Source organism: Ailuropoda melanoleuca, chromosome 2 (genome assembly GCF_002007445.2).
Source record: "Ailuropoda melanoleuca isolate Jingjing chromosome 2, ASM200744v2, whole genome shotgun sequence".
NCBI lineage: Eukaryota > Metazoa > Chordata > Mammalia > Carnivora > Ursidae > Ailuropoda > Ailuropoda melanoleuca.
Genome location: NC_048219.1, coordinates 177,885,733 through 177,897,641, shown reverse-complemented (window position 1 = coordinate 177,897,641; position 11,909 = coordinate 177,885,733). Strand labels below are relative to the sequence as shown.

At 37.5% G+C, this 11,909-nt stretch overlaps 1 protein-coding gene across 1 annotated transcript in view; it reads right to left on the bottom strand.

Moving 5' to 3' along the window:
* ATIC (5-aminoimidazole-4-carboxamide ribonucleotide formyltransferase/IMP cyclohydrolase) overlaps positions 1–11,909 on the bottom strand; it is a 28,603-nt gene continuing 16,694 nt past the window's right edge. The window contains exons 11-16 of the mRNA XM_034655129.1: positions 11,679–11,768; positions 8,742–8,870; positions 3,858–3,950; positions 2,469–2,651; positions 765–920; positions 1–224 (exon numbers count right to left, since the gene is read on the bottom strand). Coding sequence (XP_034511020.1) covers positions 105–224; positions 765–920; positions 2,469–2,651; positions 3,858–3,950; positions 8,742–8,870; positions 11,679–11,768 — 771 coding nt within the window. The 3' untranslated portion in view covers positions 1–104. The remainder of the gene's footprint in view (positions 225–764; positions 921–2,468; positions 2,652–3,857; positions 3,951–8,741; positions 8,871–11,678; positions 11,769–11,909) is intronic.

Here is an 11,909-nt window from a genome sequence, read left to right as displayed (position 1 = left end):
TCCAAGATGACTATTACTTAATGTTTTATTTTTAAAAAAAGATAGAATGTCACATGTGATTTTCCACTACATATAAGCAAACCATAAAATACTGTGCAATGAAATCAGTGATGAAAGAGCCGAAGATTCGTATGAGCAAGGATTATTCCCAGTTCATCGCAAGCCTCAATCACAACTTTGTCGGCAGCAGAACCAGAAGGAGCAGCAATGTAGGCCACACCACTCTGAGGGAAGAAGAGATATTGACTTTCAAAACACAATTTTAGGTGAAGACATGCAAAAATCAAAATCCCCTCTAGAAAGCATAAGCTAATGATTCACAATGCAGACTGATTCGCTCCATCAAAACAGCAAAGTAATAGGATTTGGGTTATTCATTCATCAAATGGAAAAGTAAAATAATTAAATATCACTGATATACCACACTGCCATAACCTGGATACAGAATTCACAGAAACAAAACAGAAGTAGGATTTCTGAAGTAGTTTTTTTTTTTTTAATATTTGTCCGAGAAAGAGAGAGAGAAAGAGAGAGAGCGAGGGAGAGAGAGAGGGAACACACAAGCAGGGAGGAGGGGCAGAGGGAGAGGGAGAAGCAGACCCCTGCTAAGCAAGGAGCCTGATGTGGGGCTGGATTCCATGGTCCTGGGATCATGACCTGAGCGAAAGGCAGAAGCTTAACTGACTGAGCCACCCAGGCGTCCCTGAAATAGTTTTTACATTAATAATCAATTCTATGCAAATGCACATCAATTCCATACTTACCCTTTTAGCTCTGTCTACATTATCCCTGAAAGGAAAGAAGGCATCAGAGCTGACAGAAACTTCACTAAGTTTGTCAACCCATTCCTTCTTCTCTGCTTCAGTTAATAATTCAGGCACTTCCTCAAACAAAGCCTTCCACTTTATCAAATCTTCATCCTAAGAGTAGAGGGTGGAGAAAGGAGAGAAAGGTTTTGGACATGATCTTTAGTACTTTCTGATGCAAATCAGAATGCCAGAAAGCACTTAGGCATTTCTCCCAGGATTTAATTACAATGGCTCATTCCAGTTTACATCTCTAGAATTTTTTTTTTAATGCTTTTAACATTTCATTAAGAAAAGTAATTCTAAGTGTACCAAATAAAGATTATACCATTTACTTTATTTTTTTTTTTTTTAAAGATTTTATTTATTTATTTGACAGAGATAGAGACAGCCAGCGAGAGAGGGAACACAAGCAGGGGGAGTGGGAGAGGAAGAAGCAGGCTCCCTGTGGAGGAGCCTGATGTGGGGCTCGATCCCAGAACGCCAGGATCACGCCCTGAGCCGAAGGCAGACGCTTAACGACTGAGCCACCCAGGCGCCCCTATACCATTTACTTTATAAATCAGTTTATTTTAAATATATTTTGTTTTTTAATCTGCCTAAGTGAGAGCTACCTTATATCCCTGTGTCAAAAGCAAGCCAACAGATGATGATAGATGTTCTAGAACTGTATTTATACAGCCTTAAGTCTACAGTCAGTCTTAACAGATGAATCAAGGTATGATTTATGGTATTCATTTTTCAAAAAAGGTGCTTCCATTTTGGATGATTTTTTGGCTTAAACAAGGTACTTTTAACCTCTTGTTCACATACATATAAAGCTTCTCCCAGAACTATGAGCTGGATTTTGCTAGATAATATCAAACAGTTAAACACAAATGTTAAAGTAAAAAAAGAAAGGCTTATGAGTTAAGTACTTTATGGTTATAAGGCACGCTCTTCAATGATACTTATTATGTCATGGATTCCTGCCCCTGAATTTGTAGACAAGATAGTGTGGTCAACTCACCCCCTCAGAAGACCATCGAGAGTCTGATAACCAGACTTCTCTCTTTCGTTTTCCATACAGGATCAAGCACTTGCTATGTCCAAAGATGGGGCTAAATTCTGTATTTTTGGCAGGCTACTTGTTAGCTGTAATTTTATTGCTCTCATATGCCTTCTTTAAAACTGAAGACATTAAAGAACATGAAACGTAACAAAAATATACAGAGTTGTTAAAGGCACTGGTAGAAAATGTTGGAGGAGAAGACCGTGATTACCTGCTACCAGATAACTTGTATTCCATGTTAAATACACACGTATCATGTAGCAAGCATCATGCTTGGCACTGTGACAGAAACCTCAGGATAGGTGACAAAAGAGTCCCTGCCATCAAAAGCTTAAAATCAACAGGGGAAGTACAAACAAATAAAACTAAACCATTGGTTATAATTTAAAGACAGGGAAGGTCTGTGGTGTCAGAAAGGGATGAAGAACTGTGAACAAAGTTCAAGTCGGGACAATGAAGAACTGTTAACAAATTCAGAATTACAATTTTAGACAACATAAAACTTCAAGAAAAATACGATTTTCTCTCAGCAGCGATGAAGGTAGTCTGTTACAGAAAAAGGTGAGTATACCAGTATACTCTACCCAGAAACCCAATGACAAGACTTTTACCTCGCCAATGGTTCCAGTAACATACTGATCAATGGCATTGGAGATTTCTGCTCTCTTCACTCCAGTTTTAAACTTCATTGAAAGAACCTGTGGATGATGTCTAAGCCACCAATAGTTTGCCTTATCCCCTGCAAGGCGGGTGCAGTGTATTCGAGACTGCTGTCCTGCTCCAATGCCAATAACCTGAAGAACATGAACATTAAGATCAATCTCTTCCAACAACATGTTTTTCTTAACAGATCTTTTGTGTACAGTCCCTAAAATCCATCAATTTTGTGGAAAAAATGTCAGGCCAAATTACAAATAATTTTTAAGTCATTAAAAAGTAAAGGCAGAAGTTTATAACTACTATCTATACATTTTATCTCTTCAGTGACATCTGAAGTATGGCTACTAATACTCTGGAACTTTCTAGAACTCCTAGACATCAGTAGTGAAGCACAATTTTACTCGAACTTCTTAGAACCTGAGTCAAAGGAGACCAGTAGCCACAATCTCCCAAGTTTTCATTATTAGAGACAAGCAATCTTTTAACAATTGACAATCAGCTAAAATTCTGAATTTCAAAGAGTCTTCTAGGTCACACGCTAATTAATATCCACACTTTCCCTCCCCCACTTATGGGCCAAATAATTGAACAAATGCTAAGAGAAGAGCTCAAGACACTGTGAAAAAGGCTCCCAATGCTGCTGAAGCTATGGCAAAACCAGAACCAGGTCAGTCCAGGTTAGGAGAGGCCCCAGTGATAAGCTAGCTTGGTTCTGCATTCTATGGCTCAGTGCACTAGAAAACAAGTTAAATATCTTGCTTAATTAACGTCAGCAACAAATGTTCAATATCTTGATTATGGTAGTGGTCACATAACTACATAATTTGGGAAAACTGCTCAAAACTCGACACTTAAAAAGAGTGAATTTTATTGCATATAAATTATGTCTCAGTAAACTGGATTTTAAAAGATCACATTAAGTTGCAGTCTACAGATTCTCAGTGAAGTAACCTTAGAAATACATGTGAAAATACCCAACAAGCTGCAAAAACATGGAATAATGGGTGGCAGTACCATTCTTTACTCTCTCTTCACTGGACACCAATCAGGAGGAAGAGAGCTAGAATAAACTAGTGTTAGAGCAGCTATTAGAGTCCCACTAATCCAAATGTGTCAACTCAGTCTGAGCAAGAAGCAATACGACCAATTTTAATACATCGGTCCAAAGATAGTTTGTCATTATCATTAGCTTTAACAGTCCCTTATGTTACTGAGTAAATACTGACAAACCCAGAAGAGAAAAACTGGGCAGATTTTCTTTTCCAAGCAATATAGGACCTGAGAGATGAGTATCATTTTGTAAAACACTCTGCCCCAAGTGGGTCTGAGAGCTTGATTACCTGACCATTCTTGGCATAGCACACGGAGTTAGACTGTGTGTACTTCACAGCAATGGTGGCTACAATGAGGTCTCTGAGCGCAGACTCTGGCAACTGAAAAAACACAGGATGGTCAACTGCATCAGACTTTTGTTAACTCCGTTTAACTTTAAACATCTTACATGTTATTTATTTTAACAGACCTATAATGTAGTTGTATCTCTCAAAGGACAGAATGAAATGAACTGTTCTTTGGAAACTGCTTTACTGAATGAAAAAAACAATCAACATTCAACATACTTGTTGTGGAACTCAGCAGTGCCTAATGCATCACAGACTCAGACTAATGCCATTTGCAGCGACTCAGGCTTAAGCCCATGTACACATCACACTAGTTACAAAATACCATATCCACCCCAAACTGACAATACCTTCTCAACCACAGAACCAAGAAACATATATGGAAACACGATAACATTTATGTTCAGAAAAAACATAAAATAATTTTCGCAGACATTACAAACAATTGTGATGTCCATACACAGCCAAGGCTGTTCAGGAAAAAACAAATTAGGATCATTTTCTGCTCTGTCTAGAAATTCTACGTAGAAAGTATTCAAAAATACTTGTGAACTACCAGTCCAAATAGAATAAAACAATTATTATAGCCAAAAATGTCACTATGTTTAATAAAAAGAACAAATACAAACTGAAAAGAAGGATAATCTATATAGCTATGCTAAGTGGACAAAGGCTATAAAAGCAGCAGCTAACTGACCAATTAGCGAAGTGAAAACCTGATAAATGAGACTTCATCAAAATTAAAACTTCTGTTCTTCAAAAGACCCTGTATTAAGAGGATAAAAAGACAAGCTACAGACTGGGAGAAAATAATCTGCGAACCACATATCCAAAAAAGAACTATTATCTAAAATACCCAAAGACCTCTCAAAACTCAGTGACAAAAGCAATCTAATTAGAAAATGGGCAAAACACATGAAAAGACATATCACTGAAAAGGATATACAGATGGCAAATAAATATGAAAAAAACACCCATCATTAGCCTTTAGAAAATGCTAACTAAAATCACGAGATACTGCCACATACCTAACTAAAGACAAGTGACAACACTAACAGCTAGTAAGGATGCAGAGACCTGGATCACTCATCTGTTGCTGGTGTAAAATGTAAAATGGCACAGGCCCTCTGGAAAACAGTTTGGCAGTTTAAATACGAAATATGCAACTATGATACTACCCAGCAGCCACCAATTACACTCCTGGATCTCTATAAGAGAGAAATGAAAGCTTATATTCACATAAAAACCCATTCATGAAAGTACACTGAATGAAAATTATAAAAGAGGGAACAAATTAGATGTTACCCAAGGTTAAGGAGGGAGTGGAGGGACGAAGAAAATGAGTGTGATTGTAAGAGGGCAACACGAGGGATCCTCATGGTCATGGAAATGTTCTGCGCCTGGACTGTATCACTATCATTATCATGGTCACGATACTGTACTATAGTTTTGCAAGACATTACCACCAGGGGAAATGGGGCAAAGGGTACACGAGATTTCTTTTCTCCCCCCCTATCGGGGAAGGTTGTCCTCTTTGACTGAGCGTACAGCTTCGGGAGGGACGCACATGGAGCGGTGAGGGAGGAAGGGGACACCTGCCTAGCCAGCCAGATCAGCCGAATCAACCCTGGCGATCAATAGGGTGACAGATGTCACAGCCAGAACGCCCTCACATCCGGTACACGAGAATTCTTAACAGTGCATGTGAACCTGCAATTTTCATTTTTATCTCAAAATTAAAGGCTCAATTAAAAAACATTGTTAGAATTTCTTGAGAATTTATTATTCTAAGATAGTATTAATGTAGTATATCCTTTCTTATCTGTATCTCTGTTTGAGACACCAACTGTACATTTTATTCTTTTAGTTCTAAGAAAAATTAATAACATAAACCAGCTTTCCCACAGGTCTGCCTTGAAATGCAACCCTGGTATTCTGAGTTAGGATGGAGGAATTCAAGACACTTCAAGTGGGGGATGGGGTGGGGGTTGGAGTAAGGGACACAAATAGTTAAAACAAATTAAAGCATTATTTAAGAAAAATGGAAGAGGAAATAACTCAAGCATGTTCACTAATGCTTAATACATACTCCTTCTGCTTCTCCCACTGTTCTAAGGCCTAGAAGGATTTTGAGCTTGACATGTTAACAAAACACTGCTTTAAAAGGAGAAGGGAATCTAAAAGATAAAACCATCACTCTTATGCTTGAGCTTCCAAATTTCTAATTAAAACTACATATGAAACAAGTAGAGAAGAATTTAGATAAAAGATGAATTAAAAACATACCTCACTCCTTGTAAAAAACATCCAAGTTAGCATAGCTAGGCGCACAAAACTTATCAAATACTGCTAAATTATTAATCAGTCCAATACCTATAAACCTACAAGGAAAACTTACAAAAGTAAGAGCCTCAATAGTTAGGCAGAGCTGTCAACATAGGTACCATGTAATCTAGGTCAATACTGTTTCAGTATTTTAAAAGATCCACTAGCCAGCCAGATTAATAAAGTGTTAAAAAAAAAGGGGGGGGGCCTCATATTACTGTGAGCTTATATACAGTAAGTAACGTTGGTACAAAACACTGCTTCCATCTGGAAATCCCATTACTTTACAGCTTGACCAAAGGAGTAGACTGCAACAATTTTTTTTTTTAAAGATTTTATTTATTTATTTGACAGACAGCCAGTGTGAGAGGGAACACAAGCAGGGGGAGTGGGAGAGGAAGAAGCAGGCTCCCAGCAGAGGAGCCTGATGCAGGGCTCGATCCCAGAAGGCTGGGATCACTTCCTGAGCTGAAGGCAGACACTTAACGACTGAGCCACCCAGGCGCCCCAGACTGCAACAAATTTAAAGGTATTTCTTCTGGGGCGCCTGGGTGGCACAGCGGTTAAGCGTCTGCCTTCAGCTCAGGGCGTGATTCCGGCATTAGGGGATAGAGCCCCACATCAGGCTCCTCTGCTATGAGCCTGCTTCTTCCTCTCCCACTCCGCCTGCTTGTGTTCCCTCTCTCTGGCTGTCTCTATCTCTGTCAAATAAATAAATAAATAAAATCTTTAAAAAAAAAAAATAAAAAAATAAAGGTATTTCTTCTACACATGATGCCTACCATGTTCCTTTACTTCAGGGCACCATTAATTTTCAAAAACAGATATTCTAAGAATATTAAATCAACAAAGATTGCGTCTTCATCACCATATACTTATTAACAGATTGAACTATTCTGATAAAGGTTTTAAAGCTTGTTTTCAGCAATTCTACTTAAAGATGATGAAAACGAAGTCAGACCTGGGAACAACTGCACCTCCTCATTTTCTATTTCTGTTACAAGGAATGACTTGTTAAGAGACTAAACCTTTTCTAGGAACAAAGAGAAAAGCTCAACACCAAGGCAGTAAAATAGCAAGTACTGAGACACAAAGATCCCAATGATAAAGGAAGCAGGAAGAAATGAGTGTGACCACCTATGCTTTTTGACGCAAGGCATTTTCCAAGCTGAAAGACAATAAGCTAAATGGTAAAGGAACTGAGCACCACTCCTGGAGGTGTTAGAGGCCTAAGTGGCAAAAATGGAGTTCAAAGTACACCAGGGGAAAGTGACACTAACAGACACTGGTGCTTTCAGCAGAATAGGGGTGAACCAGGGGCGCCTGGGTGGCTCAGTCGTTAAGTGTCTGCCTTCGGCTCAGGGCGTGATCCTGGCGTTCTGGGATCGGAGCCCCACATCAGGCTCCTCCGCTGGGAGCCTGCTTCTTCCTCTCCCACTCCCCCTGCTTGTGTTCCCTCTCTCGCTGGCTATCTCTCTCTCTGTCATAAATAAATAAAATCTTAAAAAAAAAAAAAAAAGAATAGGGGTGAACCATAAACAGACCAGTCCTCACAAAGACTTAAGCCCAAATTCAAATCAGCTTAATTCCTGCCAGGATAAAGATGATCTGACTGCTGCCTAATCTGCCTACCAAGAGTAGAAGCCAACCTTTTCTGGAGAAAAAAAAAACACCATCCAGACACTCAAAATATCTCTAGTTTTTTCACATTCAATAAAAAATACCAGACATACCAGCAGAAAAGACCACAAAACAATGTAGCTATAAATCTTAAGTACGGGGGGGGGGAGGGCAATGTTAGAACCAGCAAAAAATCGTTCAAAACTGAAGGTCAGTTGAGAGATTTCAGAAAAGTAATACTAGCTCATCCATTTCCATATTATGTAATCTTGGGCAAATTTCTTCGCCATAACTTACGTCACAATTTTGTGATCTTTACAACAGAGATGATAGTAGTCGGCCATCCCCAAGTCCCCACATAGAGTGCTATGCGTATTAAATGACAGAATACATGTAAATATGTGAAAAAAAAGTCACACTATCATTCTAGGAGTATGTCCTTCCTAAAAATGACAAACAGCCCAAGAGCAAAAACCTGACCACATGAAAACGCTGATCACAGCACTGAAAATGGAAACAAAATATCTATCAGAGTATATCTATACATGGATTGCCATGTGGCCTTTCAGATGAAGGTAGAGATCTATTATTTGTTGATACAGAAACATATTTGTAGCTTAGTGCATGGAAAAAAGGCAAATTATGGAACAGAATTGTGAAAGACATGATCCCACTTAGGCATAACTGAAGATAAATACCCGTAAGTATGTATATATGCAAAGAAGCTTCTAATACTTATTTGATAACTCAAAGATGAGCTAGACATTTGCAGATCAACCAGTTTTAAATATGGGCCTTAATAAATGGATAAGCTTATAATTATTAAAAACAGACTTACTGAATTACTAGCATTCGCAGTTCAGATATTTTCAAACTTACATCTTTATTCTTGGTCACAACGTTGCTAAATAATGACCTGTCAATGACACCATTATTTCTCTTCTGACTTAAACGAAGACCAAAGAGAGTTCGTACTTCGTTTTCATCTGGATTGTAAGACTGATCCATCTAAAATAGAAATTAAGAGTCAAAAGTAATATATCTACAAGCTTCAACATTTTTCACGTAATTCACATACAAAAAAAATCATAGCAAGGTTATATGAACTTTTTCTAACTTAAGCATGTGTAAGATCACTTCAATAAAGGTATAATAGAATGGCCAAGCACTAATATTTTGTTCTAAAAAATTTTATAGGTTTACAACCCTGTGGTGTTTCGTAACAAACATATTAAAACCAATGATTCCAGTGACAGCATTTTTGGTTATAATAACTGAAAGCACTGTCTGTTTCTTCCTTTTGGAAGATAGCAGATAAAAACAGATTTGCTAAAAAAAAAAAAAAAAAAACAACAAAAAAACAGGTAGTGGCATAAAAAATAAATTCTACCTTTCCCTTGTTTCTAATAATCTATTACAAAATACAGAGCTAACACTTGAATTAAATATTTAAAAGGGGGAAAGCAACATTTGGAGTCTAGGTCTTTGTTATTTGAAAGGGAACATAGGTCTTTTTTTTTTTTTTTAAAGTAATCTCTACAGCCCAATGTGGGGCTTGAATTCACAATCCTGAGATCTAGAGTCACCTGCTCTACTAACTCAGCCAGGCAGGCATCCTGGGAATATACGTCATTTGTTGCTATCTTCTGCTCACAAATTTTGAACTGAAAAGGTATTATGACATGAGAATAATCTGCATAAGACCACTGTCTCCCAGGACGCCTGGGTAGCTCAGTCGGTTAACTGTCTGCCTTCAGCTCAGGTCATGATCCCAGGGTCCTGGGATCAAGTCCCACATTGGACTCCCTGCTCAGTGGGGAGTCCGCTTCTCCCACTGGTTCTGCTGCTCCCCCTGTTTATGCTCTCTCTCCCTTTCTCTGACAAATAAATAAAATCTAAAACAAAACAAAACTTTAAAATATTATTAAAAAAAACAAACCACTCTCTCCCTATTTTCCTAGACTTGACAGTATCTCTTCATTTATCCTTCGAATAATCTTTGACTTAGAAAGCACTGGTATCTGTAACTTACAAGCAAGTCCTCATATTAATTCTTCCTAAATTGTACTTTCTTGAATTCCAAAATGTTCCTTTTTCCTCTGTATTATCAAATTTCTAAATTTGGGATGTGCCCTCCCTATTAACTGATGTCAAAAGAAACTTCTCACTAGCCAGATAGAAGAATAAAGTTGTTTCATGGTTATAATTATGTGTCCGTGTGCAAACTTGGCTAAACTCTCATTTTGGGGAAGGCCCGATGTAGTCTTTTGACATCTTCAACTGTGACACTGTGAGGTGCTGAAGAGGTCACAATGATGAGTTCAAGGTTTGGAAAACATTCTCCATGATGATACACAAAATTATTAAATAGAGCCATAAGTACTTAACACCCTTAAAAATGACCCCTTGATTAAGAAACTGAAGAATACAGCACCAGCTGACCGAACGGCTGAACGTACAATGAAGGGCCTTAATGAAAAAGTATGTATATTTAATGTAATATTTTTTTCTTCTTTCCTTGAAAAGCTGACATGGAATCTGTGGTGTATCATATAATTAATGGTATCTTACAATGAAGGCTATACACTTAGGACTTCCATTGTATGGAGTTAGGATTCCACAAATTTTTTGACATCAGCACTTTCTGTAAAACAACATTATGAATTTTTATTTTAATTCAAATAACTCTTTGTTTTATCCATGTACAATCTTAGACTATGAGCTAGTTTCCCTAATAGATTAGAACTTGTAAAAATGAATAAGGATAAATCTCAACAATTAGAAAAAGAGGCAAAGAATACAGTCAGAGACTTCATAAAAAGGAGTTAAAAATACTCTTAAATATGAAGAAATGTTCACTCCGTACATAATGGGAAATTAAGCTGTAATGAGATGCCATTTTTATCTATCATACTGTTAAGATGAAAAAGTTAAAGAACACAATGATGGCAAAGGTATTAGGAAATCAGCACCCTTCATATTCCCAATAAGACATAAAATTTGTTGGAACAACCTCAAAGATGAGCAGAATCTATCTAAACTACCAATATACACCGACTGCGACCCAGTCCTAATTCACTGCAGGGTGTCTGCAGTAGCTAAAGACTGGTGACTTGTTACATTAAGCTACATAGACATGGGGCAAACTTCCAAGACGGTGAGACTATGTGCATTTGTGTGAGTGGGAAAAAACAACAACAAAAAAGAAAAAGAACTACAAATATTTGCTGAAAAGTATCTACTATTTCAGGAAGGATGAGCAAGAAATTTAAAATATTAGTTACTTTTAAAGACTTAACAGTAGCAAAAGGGAAGGATAGGGAGACTTTTCATCAACTAACAACACTTTTTTAATAGGAAACCATGTGTATATATTAATTATTTTCTTAAAAATTTAAAATTTAAGAGTAAAGAAGCTCTCCTCATCTAAAAACCCAAAATTAACAGTTAAGAAGAAGAAAACTGTAGGATTAAGAATTAAAAAAACCGGGGCGCCTGGGTGGCACAGCGGTTAAGTGTCTGCCTTCGGCTCAGGGCGTGATCCCGGCGTTATGGGATCGAGCCCCACATCAGGCTCCTCCGCTGGGAGCCTGCTTCTTCCTCTCCCACTCCCCTTGCTTGTGTTCCCTCTCTCGCTGGCTGTCTCTATCTCTGTCAAATAAATAAATAAAATCTTTAAAAAAAAAAGAATTAAAAAAACCTTAGTAAAAAAGAATAAATTAAAAGGCTGTCATCATAAAGGAAAGACTAAATATGGGAAAAAAGAAACACAAAATAAAAGAGCAAATTACAGTTTTAAACATGAATTAAACTAACCTGAAGAACACAGTAGCTCCCATTTTTCTTTTTAGAAAGTATTTTCAAAGCTTCATCTTCGTATCCTGGGGCAACAATACCATCAGATACCTATAAATATATTAAACATTAATTTCTACTTTCAAAAATTAGGGAACACTTCTTAACCAATCTAAACACAAGTATCCATCTTAATGCAGCAGCATTTTCTCATTTCTACCTCCAACAGATAATGCTAATACCTATACTCGG